The sequence below is a fragment of the Phallusia mammillata genome, unplaced genomic scaffold (assembly GCF_965637545.1).
Source record: "Phallusia mammillata unplaced genomic scaffold, kaPhaMamm4.hap1.1 HAP1_SCAFFOLD_351, whole genome shotgun sequence".
NCBI lineage: Eukaryota > Metazoa > Chordata > Ascidiacea > Phlebobranchia > Ascidiidae > Phallusia > Phallusia mammillata.
In genome coordinates, this window is record NW_027649081.1 from 1 (window position 1) to 15,197 (window position 15,197).

The 15,197-nt window shown below is 34.2% G+C and overlaps 1 protein-coding gene across 1 annotated transcript; it reads right to left on the reverse strand.

The window, feature by feature from the left end:
- Positions 1-211: 211 nt before the first annotated feature.
- Positions 212-15,192, reverse strand: LOC145208773 (uncharacterized; the record flags this gene model as incomplete). The annotated part of the gene is made up of 25 exons (XM_080079022.1): positions 212-363; positions 513-675; positions 1,151-1,292; positions 1,545-1,664; positions 2,277-2,522; positions 3,429-3,597; positions 4,095-4,204; positions 5,066-5,194; positions 5,701-5,901; positions 6,772-6,915; positions 7,068-7,190; positions 7,633-7,842; positions 8,366-8,470; positions 9,171-9,308; positions 9,899-10,036; positions 10,145-10,282; positions 11,025-11,162; positions 11,722-11,859; positions 12,197-12,334; positions 12,480-12,617; positions 13,562-13,699; positions 14,290-14,427; positions 14,658-14,786; positions 14,858-14,983; positions 15,073-15,192. Coding segments are annotated over 25 exons (3,631 nt in total), but the record flags the coding sequence as incomplete, so codon positions are not given.
- Between the last annotated feature and the right edge of the window lie 5 nt (positions 15,193-15,197).

Below are 15,197 nucleotides of genomic sequence, written 5' to 3' on the forward strand. Positions count from 1 at the left end.
AGCACGCTGGGCGCTAGCTTTTGCCAAAAAAACATTTTTTTAAACAAGCCTTAAAATATTTCAGTTTTAAACATTAAAAACTAAAAAGTACGGCGGTTAAACCGTTGTTACTTCCTACAGTTGTGATTCCATAACACACCCAAAGACCTAGTATAAAAGCACGTTACTTTAAAAACCAAAACAATTTTAACAGCAGAAAAGGATTGTTCACCTGGCAATCCACACGTATTAGTGACACTTTTTTTGCATTTTGTGTGACACGTGACCGAGCATTCGGAGCAGCGCAGCGAACTGTGACCGAAATGGATGATCGCTAGGCACACTGAACACCGGGTGGCGCGCGTGCATAGCCATGTTGAAAGTCTGCCAATAAAAATAATTGGATAAGTACAACAGGCCTAAGATGCCAACAGTTGTAATCAGATTTTAAATCCCTATTTGAAAGCATATATTGATTGTAAACAATACAAAAACAGCTTTGGCAGCTCATACTTGATTATGTATCACTGTACCTGTGTGGTATATTGTGATGCATTCTTGGCTTCGATCTGAGTTTGCCTCCTTTCGACGTAGGAGATATAGTGGATGATGGGGCGGGAGATTTTACAATGGATGAGATGGCAGCAATTGAGCCTGGGCTTAAAGGTGTGTCCATACCGTGTTTTATACGTTTCACTAAAAAAGCAACAGCAAAGCAAGGATTTTGTGATGAGACACTTTAAACTTTTTATTTCAAAACCCTGGAATAGCTGGTAAAGCTAGTAACACCATAACTGACAACAGACCCACATCTTGCTAAATTTCGATAGGTGGCGCAAATAGCTGAATTATTAATTTAGCAGATAAAGAGAAGGGTTGGATAATTAGCTTTTATAAATTTTAGAATCTAAATTTTGCTAAATGTTCGGTTGACGTGAAGCATGGTGATAGATTTCTGGGAAAATTCCGTGATTGGACAATTTCATCTTTACGTTTGTAAAGGGAATTTAAAAACTTTACTTTAAAGGCGGGTGATTTTATTCCTGTTTCGGTCTTTTAGATTACTGATAAAAAAAGGTATTGCTCTGATTAACTTTAACTCAGGAACCAATGAAAAATACACACATTTTCCTATATTGTAATTGTACCACAAACTTATTTTATCATTTACCTTTAGTGTTACTATCCTGTAGCTCCGACCGCAGCATGTTAACTTGTTGCTGCAACCTTACATTGGAGGCTTTTTCTTCTTCCAACAAATCGCACAATTCCCTGTACTGCAGTGGTGCCTGATATACCGTCGTTTTCTTTTGCTAGAAACAAAAAAACAATGCAACTTTAGACGATTACGTCCTAATAAAGAAAATTGCATTTATACAGGTTCGTTATACAGTAAAACTCGGTTAAACCCGATTTGGTTAATCAGGATCTTCGCCCAGCTCGGAAAATACTTGAGGTACAAATGATTTGTAATGTGGTAAGGCTTCAACTAATCGACATCGGTCAATCCAGGTTTTTAATTTGTAATTAGTCATAACGTCGGATGCTGATGACGTCATATGTACCTTTTTCTTCTTTTTGTCGCTGGATTCGAGTTCTTCGACGCGCGATTGAAGGAAATCAATAAGTTTGATTTGTTGGGCTCCGGTGCAGTTTAATCTCACCAACTCATGCGAATGTTCAAGCTAAAAAAAAAGAAGCCAAGATTAAAAATGGATTTGGGTAAAATTGGATTCAGGTACACTTACATACAAAATATAACTTTGAATATGCGTAAAACAACAAAAAATAAAGATTAATTGCGATTATAATTTACGGAAACTAAAAAACGGTTAAATTTTTTGTGGCAATCTAACAACATTTGGGTTGTGTTATATGACACACAAAATATGTAGCTTTCAGGTCCTAAATAGAAATACAGCCAGTTTCCGAACTAATGATTGGCCAAAACTACAGACAACTCTTTGGCAGAGCACCAGGTGAGTAAAACTATCAACTATCCTTTTCAATTATTCAAAAAGTGATTTTTTTTACATAATTGACTTTTGTGTATTTTGTATACATTTATGTACTAATCACCAAACAGTGGTTCTTAAAATGGGGTCAAATTAACTCTTGTATAGTCAGCGAAAATAATTTCAAAGATTTCATGAAAGTGGTTATTAGGGAAATAAAATTTAGGTGTTCTGAAAAATACAAAAAAAAGTTTTTTGGAGATTCCATCTGTGCCTACGTATGACATTTTAAAACGTTTGATGATTATTTTTCGTGCCACATAAAAGTAACACTGAACCCACCTTTTCAGTTTCCATTCTATTTAGGAGTTGAGTCTTTTCCTTTTCAGCTTCGTCACACCGGTCGATCTCGATGTGAAGTTGATGTTCTGATCGCGAAAGGCTTTGTTGCATCACAATCAAGTCCGACTTAATACGTTCTAATTCATTCTCTGCTCGATCGCGACAATCTTTTTCTGCAGTTAGTTTTCTTTGCACTCCAGTAGCGTTTAGTTCCAACATTTTGTAACGGCGTTCTAAGTCTCGATACTGTAGAATAGGTAATAGAAATGAGCCTAGCTTGAAAATAATGTTCTAGAATAAAATACCGGTTCCTGTTCTAGAACAGTGTTTTAGTTTTCCAGAATGGTTACTTTTATTATTTAACAAAACAATTGCTTGCTAAATCCGGTTCTAGAACAACATAGGTAGAAGTAGGCTAGCTTGAAAATAACCTAGAATGTTCTAGAAGAAATCAGACAATCCTGTTCTAGATCAGCGTTTTTATTTTCTGGAATGATTCTAGAACACTTTTGTTTGCTCAACAAAACAATTCCTTAGTTAATCTGTTTCTAGAACAGCAAACGTAACATAAATAAAAAAAAAAGCTTGAAAAGAACCTAGAATGTTCTGAAAGAGAAAACCGAATCCTTTTCTAAAACAACGTTTTTGTTTTCTGTAGTGGTTCTAGAACACTTGCTTTCATTACTCAACCAAACAATCGCTTGCTATATCATGTTTTGAAACAACATAGGTATTAGAAAAATAGGCTGGCTTGAAAATAATCTTCAATGTTCTAGAAAAAATACAGTCCTGTTCTACAACAGCATTTACTTTGTAGAACACTTGCTTTTTATTATTAGGCATTAAGCAATTATCCCCTTTCGGAATGTTTTTTTATAATTTTTACCAAAAAAAAATATTTGTATAAATGTTTTATCATTTTTTTGCAAAAAAAATTTCTGAATTGTACTTGAATTTTTTTGCAAAAAAAATCTGAAAAATAATTCATACATTAAAGTTTTACCCATGCGTTCAAGCCCAAAGGTAAAATTTTGACAAAAAATTCAATGCAGTAAGTTGGTACTTATCCAGACAATGTACGTTCTAATTAATTTATTTTAGAGCTTTTTAAATAGAGTCGGATTTACACACTATACAAAGCAAATATTTTACCTCCTCAGCAGATTCATGAGTTTGATTTATTTCCTCGCGAAGTTGAATTTTAAGTTCGGTGATTTGATCGCTATTATTCTGATCCATTTCACACATTTCGTTCCTCAACTCACGCTGCAAAGATTTTAACTCAACTTCGAGTGTAGAGCATTGACTCAAAGCCGAGTCCCTGGTGCAAACAAAAATATTGTAAGAGATAGTTACAACATTAACTATTAACCGCAAAAGTAAACACTACAGACCAGAGTTTTAAGTTGGGCCGGGCTTTCTGGGTCGGGTTCGGGATTTGTTTATTTTAACAAACGGACTTGATTCGGGCCTGAATTCCTGTTATGTATCAGTATTTTTTTAAATATCAGTGGTTCCAAACCTTTATCAACAAAATCCTTGCATACAAAGATCAGTACACTATTTTATTGACTTTACAGGTCACATTTCAGGAGCTAAAGTGTCTATTTACAAACCACATGTAAAAATTAAAGTAAATCCCCCCTTAAGTTTCCCCGGTTGAGAACCACTGATTTAAATAAAAGACTTATAATGTACCCCTGAGTTTGGAAAGCCCAGGTCATATTTGTCAACATGGAATTGGTTCAAAACGGCCAAAAATTAAAGCAATTCAAAAAACATGCGTTGGTGAAACTGGAATTTTTTTTTCATTTGTACCTTTCTCTAGTAAGAGCGTCTTGTTTTTCTATCAACTCATTGTTAAAAGTTTCCAATTCCTCGACTTGTCGTTCCAACATGACACAGGATTCTTTCAACATGTCTGAAGTCTAAAAACAAAAAATATGCAAAATCAAACTAACAACAGTAACAATATCGATTTGTGTTCTAATCTGCTTGTTACTAAGCTCAAACTACTAAAGGTATCATAATTAAAAGTTAAATCATAAAACTATAGAGCATAGTGCGGTTGACGTAAATTTACGTCAAAAGGTGCTTTGCGCAGAGTGCGGCTTGACATTAATTAACGTAAAAAGTTTTTGATCAAAAATGCGGCTGTCCGTTAATGTACGTCGAGACCAAACAGCCCTAGCCATAAATGCGTGATAGGCGCATGTCTAGGGCGACTCTTGGCGGGCATTAAACTTGATTATGTGAATGGAGTCTTGTTTCATAACAATGTAACAAAGCCGACTTTTCTAACAAATGCTTGAGGTAGTTATACTGTAACAATTGTTGGCAAAATCGTAAAGTTATTATTGTGCATAAGATTTTATTAACGTTATGCTGTAACGTTATGTTCATTGTAATTTGTTATTGATGCTGTTGAGACCTTGCAGCAGACAAGACAATGCAATTGTGTGCAATAATTGAAACAATTAGCAAAAGTCCGCACTGAACGCATGTTTGGGTGAATGCTGGCCACGGCATGGTTTTACGAGTCAGGTTCGGGCTGTAGTTTGGATACAAGGGGCTTAAATCGGGCCTGTCTTTTTACTCGCCACCACTTATACCGCATGTTTAGCAACTTTCAGGCCCAATAAAGGCTTGGTTAACAAAATCGTGTTTAGTCTCAATCACATGACCACTTTCATGACCATTTTGGTATCAGCAAAAAAACGGATTTTTTTCCAGAGTTTAGCTGGAACTGTACGGAAATTATTTTAATAACATAATAATGCGTCACTTACTTTTTCCAACTCTATTGCCTTCCTTGACTGAGTCAGTTGCTCGCTTCCCAATCCTTCCAAATTCCTTTTCATTTCACGATTTTCCTTGACGAGTTTCTCGAATTTCGACGCTTGGGCGGAATTAGTGTTCTAAAGAATTGCCAGAAAACAAAAAAACATGTGAACTTAACCTATTAATTAAGCATATGTTTTAGGAAGACATGTGTTTAAATGACATAAGAAGTGTTAAAATGACAAAATGCTTTATTCGTTATTGGCTTTAGGGATGGGCCGAGCCGAGCCAGAACCCGAGTACTCGGTACCGAGTAATCGGGTTCTGGCTCGGCTCGGCGCATCCCTAGTGTCTACAGCTTATTTATGTGTTACAACAAGTCCCTTATAAACAGTTTTATTTTCTTACAAATAATAAACCTTGGTTTAAGATTAACAATCCGCAATATTGGATCAAGCCTTGCTATGAGGAATGCTTGGTGACCAGCCGATTTCGTATTACGCCTTTAATAGACCTGTCGTCTTAATATTGGATCAACTGTATTAGATTAATCGCTTATGTACAAAAACAATCTACCGCAAAATAAACGGTTCCTTCTTTGTGCCACTGCAAAATGTAAGCTAAAACCGATATTAGATATTACCTGCAGTTGACTACATTGTTTTCTATATTCTTCCACTTGTTGCTGCAACGGAATAAGTGCGGCGATTTCATTTTCACTTGAAGAACATTGATGTTTGAGAGATTTGCATTCCTGTTTTGTCCTGAAAAGTGCTGACTCAGCGGTTTCGAGTTTTTCTTGGAGATCCTCAATCGTTCTTGCTTGTTGCTCAACGGTTTGTCTCTATTCAAAGAAAGGCACCATGATTTAATGCCCTGTTTGTAAGATACGAAATACTAGATGATTATATATTAGCAAGAATGCGTTGGGTATTGCGACGTTATGACTGTGTGATAAGCATGCTTGTTTTGTTCCAAAAATGCTAAGCCAGTGCATATCAAACAGTCTTAGGTCGTTTTGTAAATTTTAAATTTAGTGCTACGAACTTCGTCATTCGATACATCAGATCAGTTTTTTTTTTAAGGTTTGGTTTGGGTGACCGCTAAGTAGTTTTAAGAGACCGCAAGTGTTTCATTTAAATACCAAAAAATAGCCATATTTGTTTAAACGAATTATTTATTAGGCTACTGGCAGCTTTTGGGAAACCGCTGGAGAAATTTGGGGGAACATTTCGGTCCCCCAAAACACCTTAAAAAAACACTGCATCAGATTATGCTGGAGCCTGGAGCGTAAAAAAACTTTATATTTTTTTGCATTAGTGTAAATATAGGTGATGGGGCAAAAGGGTGATAAGCTGGGGTTTAAATATTTTAGATCTATAGCGATCGGTTTGTAGCTGTTATGATCTAATAATGGCTATGTCTTAAATTTCAATCTATTGCTTAAATTGTGATAGTTCATACCCCTCCCTGACTATTAGTATCCTATGTCAACGTTTAAATGTACACAAAAAAAAAACGATAAAAACTTTTGACGAAAAAAAATGTCCACAAAAAAACGATAAATTTTTTTATATCAATATGCTAATACAAAGATAATTATTATAATCGCTAGTAAAAAAAATCGTTTTTTGGCAAAACCAAAGAAAAGAATATCAACGTTTAGGCACAAGCATTGGAAAACACACACACGAAAATAAAATCATCTTTTTACCTGTTCATTTTGTGATTGTTGGAGTTTTCTACTACTAGCCGAAGAATTTTCTTTCAGTAATTGACACTGCTTTTTCTCATTTGACAAATCTTTGCTAAGTTGAGTAACTTCTATCTTTGCTGATTGCAGTTCATGCTTGAGATTCTATCGGAAAAATGTAAATACAAAATATTGTGAAAATTTTGGGCAAACTTTAAATGTTTTTTTATTGTGTGTGTGCAGAAAATGAAAAATAACATTTTACTTTAAATAAACTAAGTTAACCATTAAAGTTATTTTTACAAGCAAATTTTCACCTTAACTTCTGATTTAAGTTGATCTGACGTCAAACGTAGTGACATAATTTCGTGCTGCATTTTTTCTTCATTATTTTCTTTTTCACTTGTGACAAGTTTCACTTGATTCTCAGCATTGCTAAGCTGCAACGATAAAACTTTTTAAATGAAGATGTTTTTTAACGTCGCAACTGGGTCTAACACTTTATTTGTGAGCAAATGGAGAAAATTGTATTAGTGCTTACGCTAAAGAAATTAAATAACATTTTTATTTTGGGCATTAAAAACTGTCTTAAAGGCTACACCAAAACGGTTTTTATTAAACATACGATTCAGCACCTTTTTGAGAGTATCCCCCTCATAATTTGACTTTTCCGAAAATGCAAGCTTGAAATCTTGCCCAACCCCGAATTTTTGCAAACAAATCCAGAATTATAGGCCAGAAGTTGGTAAAATTGAGGCCAAGCGTAAAGTCAGGCCCAAATCAAGTCTCAATTATTAAAACTCAAGTCATAACTGGACCTAAAAAGCCCAGACGCGACTCACAAGTCTAAGTTAGTTCCCACAAAAAAAAAACGCATTTAACCTTTTCGATCTGTCTCTCCTTGTGTTTTATGCTGCACTTTGCATCTGCCACGTCACATTCCAAGCTCGATATTCTCCTCGTCATTTCATTCAACTCAGTCTTTAGTCGCTTGTTGTCGGCTTCGAGACGATTCTTTTCCCGCTGCACTGTCTGAATTTGTGACATGCTCGCTGAGGTTTTGCTCAAAAACTCGGTTTCAACAGATCTCAGCTAAAAAAAACAATGTTGTTAGGTATAAGTTGTAAGGCAGAGGTGCATAAAGTTTAGCAGTTGACTTATTATAGCAACGTCCACCAGTGTCCCATGTATCTTGTTTATAAATTATAGTTGTAAAGAAATAAGATTTGTCTCACAATATCCCATCTACTGCTACCTCAAGACCGATTTTTAATATTTTTTCACAGATTAAACTAAACAAACCGTTTGTGGCATTATAACTTGTATGTACATCTACTATTTTAAGGCATTGCCTGTTTTATTTTGCATTATTTGCAAACAATCAGCGCACAAAAAGGTGCCATTACCAAACAAAACTGTATGTAAATTTGCCATTACACTATGAGAAAAGGTCGAGATGGAAGCACAGCATATTTTCTACTATCTTCTGTACAGTACGTAAAAATAACACAAACCATTGAAGAGTTTATGACAGAAATTCAGTGAAACAAATAACTGTAATAGAGACTTGATACAATTTTTGCCCTTATACAAAATCGCCTAGTTAATCACTCACATCGTTCAGTTCGTCATCTTTTCTGGAAACTTCCAATTCTAATCTTCTTATTTTTTCCTTCAGTTTGTGAAGTTTGCTTTGTGCTTCTGAACATCCAGATTCCGCCTGTAACATCGAGCATTATTATTTACAAATAGTTTCATAATTGTAATGCCTGTTCAAACATTCTGTAAAATTCTGTACATCAAGAGTGTGCTAACTGCGGCCCTGTTGAATAAGGGTTTTAGAGCCCGCCGAGACGTTTCGGTTTGAATTTAAATGTGAACCACTAAACTATTTTAACACAGTGCTAGCGAGCGATTGCAATTAATTTTTATTTCAGTGTTAGTTTTTGGTAATTTAATAATATGGCATTTAAATGTAAGCTTGTTTGCTACTCAACAAGTCAAGTTGTATTTCTTGTAAAAAGGATCTGGCCTATGTCCTAATTTTGTTTGGAGTATATGCACTATCAGCAAAGCCCTGAATTACATCATTGGACATACATCGGATTTTAAAAGCACTGTCAATCAATTCAATTAGAAACTGAAAAAAAATCACAAGCATTTATGCTGATCATAGTACCCCAGGCCCATTGAAGGCATTATACTGAACCAAACCTGCCTCCCAAAGCATTCCCAAATGGCAAGGCACAGTCGGATTCTAACCAACAACATGAGTCTTTCCAGGACTCCCACTCTACCAATTGAGCTACACAGGCTCAGTGATACCGTTGCCTGCCTCATATACTCCACCTTATGTTAAGTAGCGTACATTCTTAGAGCTGTCTCACTTTGGAGAGAGCACAGTAGCATTTTAAACAAACCTTTATAAGTTGATCCTCCTTTAGTTGGTTTTCTTGCTGCAGTCTCTCGCTCTTTTCTTCTAAAGCTCGAATTTTTACTCTATAATTTGAAGCCACTGAATCACCCTCTAGCTCAGTATGAGCAAGTTTGGTTGAAACCTGTGTGAATTTGATATTTTGGATGATGCATGAACATTTTACCGAAAGACAGAATTTTTTCACTTTAAGCCAGTGGTTCTCAAACTTTTTTTTATTGTGACGCCTCTGGAAAAGTTTTCTGGACTTATAAAAATAGTTAATTAAGCAAATAGCAAATAAAAGTTAATTAAGAAAGTTGTGTTTATTGATACAACAACAAAATAGCCATTAAACGGAACGATTCTGCGACGCCCTTGGAAAATTGAAACGACGCACCAGGGCATCGCGTCGGACAGTTTGAGAACTACTGTTTTAAGGTATGATGCTGTTTATGTGTGTAAAAATGACAGATTTAAAAATATCAGAAACTTAAATATGATAATCACTAAACACTAAGCTATTATTTTTTGTATCAAAATATATTTTATAAACACAGTTTTGAATTAATTAAAATAAGAAACAAAATAGAACCTTAATATGATAACAATCACTAAATACAATTATTTCTTGCAGCAAAATATATTTTGTAAACACAGTTTTTGAATAATCAAAAAATAATGTTTTTTAATACAAAATTTTCAAGATTGTTGCATTTCTGGTAATTTACAAACCTTATATAGGTGTTCCTCTCTTTTCTGGTTTTCTGCTTCAAGTTTTTGAATTTTATCCTCAAGGGTTTTAACTTGAGTGAGTTGATGAGATGAAACTGACTTAACTTCCAATGAGTGGTTGCTTAACTCAGTTGTCAACTGAATTCACACACAAAAAAAAAATTAAAAACCTGTACCACGAAAATAAGTTGAAATTGTCTTTGAGTTTAAAGAATATGTTTGAAAAAGTATTTTGATGTGCATTACCTCAAATATTTTTTCATCTTTTTGTTTCATTTCTGATTCCAGCTTTTTCAGTTTTGTTTCCAGCGCTCGAGCATGGAGTGTTTGCTTAAACGTTGTGGCTTGGGAGTTATTTTCCAATCCTGCCAATTTACTTGATACCTTAAAACCAAAAAAAGTTAACACACTGCAAACAAATTTCTGTAAACTAGAAGTAACTACACCTTTAGCATGAATAAACATGTTCCCATGCAATAAATAAATGTTTTGACTTATGGTTTAACTGGCTATATCCAACTGAGAAGTTACATAAACACGTTTTAAATGGTAATGGTGCTTGTTAGTTTAACAATAACCTATGTAGCTCAGTTGGTACAGTGCCACCCTTTGGGCTCCTGTTATTGGTTCGAATCCCACGATGGGCTAGATGTTTTACCTTTTTTTGCCATAGGGAATACTCGAAAGTCTACCTTGATGCTAGAGGGCCAAACTGTGATTTTAATACACATTATCTTTGGATTAATGAGTTGAGTTTATTTCGCTTGGTGAAGGAAGACATAGCAACTGTATTATGTAACGTTATGCGACAGGAGCTCACAAGAAAGTAAGTGAAGTAAACTGGGCTGGGAAGGAAGCGTTGGTGGAATCAGTCAAGGGGGTCGTAATAAGAACTAACCAGCTGAGTTAGGGAAAGAAGGTAGGGTTCAAATGCCACAGTAAAACATGCACATTTTAACTGCAATATATTAGTATAGTGCCTAAACACACTGTTTTCTACTTAAAAAATATTGATAATATACCAGACGTAGATTTCAAAATATGATTGGTCATTACAGCCAGTGGGAACAAAATTCAGTAAAAATAACTTGCGTCAAAATATCATCTATCAAACAATAGTACAAACCTTGTCTAGTTCCACGAGTTTTTCGTCAAGTGTTTCTTGTGCCTTGACTAGTTTATCCTGCAAAGCTTGGGTCTCACTCCGTTGCTTGGCAACCAGATTGTCAGAACGTGATTTTAGAATTTTATTCTCCGAGTTGATCTGCAATAGAAATGTAGTGTCAAAAATGTAGAAAAAAAGTAAATTTGCTAATGAGAGTAATGTATATGGAGAAAGTTAAGTTATTTTGTCGTTTATACGGCATGTTTTCACAGAAACAACACTTTTTTATTTGTAAACTGCAACGATTCAATAATGATTGGACATAAAGCACAATACTTCATCTTGCTTCAACCACATGATCTTCACTATGGCTCAAATCAGAAAAACAAGCCAGATTCTAAAACTAAAGGCCAGGGATGACCCTACCTTGTGCAAAGTGTAAAATTCAACAGAACAATCTGGTTTATTGCATAATCTGATTAATTGAGTAAGGTTTGTAAATCTTAAACATAGCAATTTGTCAAGAAAATCAGGCAACATCATTAAATGCATAATAAACCAAATCTGAGATTAATCAGTTTGCCTGTACAGTCTAGCAGTAAATAATATTCTTTATATGCATGAGTCGGGCACTAAGAAGAAAATAAAAAGCGATGGCAGTATAAATAAGTCACAAATATCAATTTTTTAATACAGCAAAGACAAAGTGTAAGTTTACCTTGGATAGTTCATCGTCTTTAATGTCCAATTCATGTTGGAGCTGATTAACTTTCTCTTCCAATGACCTCATTTGACCTTTCTGTCTTGACGTAAGGGCTGTGGTGGTTTTTTCGGCACTAGATAATTTATGACTTGTCTGTAGATATAAGTGTATGTTATCACTTTGCTTGTAAAAAATGTAACAAACATATAAAAAAATGTTAAATAGCATTTTTAGTCAGCATGTTAATATTAGCCCCCCCAAAAAATGATTGCGTTGTCAAGGACATAAACGTTTTGCAAAGATCTTAAGAACCAATAACAGTAACATGATTAAACAACACATGGTGAAAAAATGAAACAAAAAATAGCATGTACTGTAGTACTGACATTTTGCAAATACTTTTGACTTGTTCAGTTCTACCCAAACATTAACGAAAAACTTTGTTATAAAATGGTGGACATTGTCCCATGTCACTAGAAAATGAACTGACCATATGTAGTTGTTCATCTTTAAGGTCACATTCTTTCTTCAGCTTTTCTAGTTTTTCCTCCAATGCCTTGGTTTTCACTCTATGTTTGGTTGTCAAGGTAGTGCATTCTGATTGTATTGAAGCTAACTGTTCTTCAGCCTATCAAAACAACAACAACCAAAAAAATTTAGATACAACGCAGGAAAATTTTTATTATCAACTAAAGAAAAATGTAATCAGTAAAATTTAAAAATGATGACAAATAATTTTGAAAATTCAGGTATAGATTAGACACTCTAGTTACCTTTGTCAATTCATCATCTTTGACCTCAACTTGATATTGAAGTGATTTAATTTTATCTTCTAATGACCTCATTTGACTTTTCTGTTTTGACGTGAGATTGTCTGTGGTCTTCTCAGCATTGGATAATTTCGAGTTCAACTGTTTATCCAGATTAAAATTCATTAAAATAAAGTCACATGCAGGTTTTTTTTAAGGTTTGGTTTGGGTGACCGCTAAGTAGTTTTAAGAGACCACAAGTGTTTCATTTAAATACCAAAAAATCCAAAGTCCAAATTTTGGGAAACCGCTGGAGAAATTTAAAACGGTCCCCCAAAACACCTTAAAAACGGTCCCCCAAAACAAAAAATCCAAAGTCAAAATTTGGGAAACAGCTGGAGAAATTTAAAACGGTCCCCCAAAACACCTTAAAAAAACACTGGTCACATGCATCATACATTATAGTAAACTGTGGTTAGTCCAGATCAGTGCTGACCACAAAATTTGTTCAGATTAGGCACACAAAAAATCGGGAATATTTAAACACTTTTTAATTGATATTTACTTTTTATGTATATTTATTTATTGTGTGGAAAAAAAATATAAATACTTTGGGTTCAACATAATACATTAGAAATTGAATACAGGTCAAAAAAGTCAGACAGTTCAAACGATGTATTGTACAATGCAAAGGGAGTAATGTGTCAGTGATAATTTTTGATCTTGCAGTTAAGATGAACATCAATTCAATACTGGGATCAAACCTGAACAGTCTATGCAGACCAGCAATCACATCACACTAACATATATAGATCATAGTATGCCAGGCCCAATGAAGGCATCATACCAAATCAGCCCGCATAGCCCAACTGGAAGGGCGTGAGTCTCAGAAAGCTCATTTCAGGATTCCAATTCCTTTTATAGCCAGTACGTTACTTTATGCAGTTATGCTTCGTGACTGACTGATTCGATATAACGCATTCAGTAGGTCTGCAAGCTTTGATTTTGCACTGATATAATTTCACAATGAAATATAAAAAAATTATTTGTCTAGTTGACTTAGTTATTTTCTTTTTTTCTGTTAAGGTACAAAAGCATGTGTTTACCAAATTCAGTTGTTCCTCTTTGGTGTTGTTTTCTTTTTTCATTCTCTCTAAACTTTCCTCGAGTGCTTTAGTTTTAATTCGATGTTTTGTTGCCATTGAGTGTTGTTCCCCTTCCAAACATGATATCTTCTCCTTGGCCTAAAAGCAAAACATTCATCAACAAATTTTAAACTATGCGATTTTTCACACCTAATGTCGAAATGGCGTTCTTATTGTTATGACTATTCACCTAAAGATGCTGTTTAAAAAAAGCATTTATCTAACCTTATATAAAAGGGGTAAAATTAAGAGCGTTTATGACATAAGTGGCTACTTGTGTGACCATGTTCTTCTTACATAATACTAACATTCCTTTGACTGATATGAACTTTGTTACATGGTTCAACTTTAAAATCAAGTGGTACTAAATACTACATGATACTGCATGGTATACTGGTTGTGTGAAATGTGAGAATACAAGTCCCAAGAAAGGTAAATTAGACCAGATTGTAGTGCTATTTAAATTACAAACATTCACCCAACCCGAATAGGACTAACCGTCAGCGCTCCGCAAAATTATAATAGCATATTCATGTCATTTAAAACCGGCTACCTTGTGATAAAATGCGGTATTTAGTACTGCTAAAATTCATCAACAATGGTGTAGGTATTATTCCTCACATATATTTAAATAGTGTGTGTTTGATTTGCTTTTAATAAACTATACTAATATTTTTTGCAGTAAAAACCTGGTATAACTGTTCCTGTGTGTTTTCACTCTCCTTAAGGTTTTTCCTCAGTCTTTTCTCAACATCAACCAGTTTTTGTTTTTGTTGTGAAGTGACTGCTTCTCTTTCACTTGAAACAGCAGCTAATTTTGAAGAAGTCTAAGAAAAATAATGTTTATTCGAAACATAGCGATAAACCCTAAATTAAATCTATGATTAAATCTATATTACAGACTTTAGTCATAGAACTATTTAACCAGGCATTTTAATTCAATAATATATAAAACGGATTATGTCTTAACTGGATAACTTTCTTTATAAATAATCGCAGTTTGGATTACCAGTTACATATGTATTGCAAGTATCATATATAATTTTTGTTAATTTACTTTTGTCAAATCATTAGATTTCTTATCACATTCAGCTTTCATTGTTTTAATTTGTTCTTCCAAAACTCGAATTCGAACTCTGGTTTTTGAGGCAGTCACTTCAGTCTCGTTCTCATATTTTTCTATTATCTGAAAAATAAAATAAAAAAAGTTGATGAAAAACATTTTTAGAAAATTATTCTAAGTTGCCGTATACTTACAGATGCAAGATACTGTTCTTTTTCATCATTTTGTTTACTCAATGTAGCAACTTTCTTTTCTAGAGTTTTCAACTGAGAAGTATTATTAGATGATGTCGTTTTATGATTTTTCTCAATTTGCCTCAGCTTAAATGCAAAAAGGTCATGTAATAATTTTACTATCACTTATAAATGCAATGTCGGACAATTTTATTGAGGAAAATGAAAGAACATACCTTTTCATTTTCAGTCTGAAGTTTATTGATATTTTCTTCTAATTTTTCCACAACTGACTTGTGTTGAGAAATTTTGGTTTCTGCATTCTTTAGTTTTAGTTCTACATCCTTGAGTTTACTGTCCA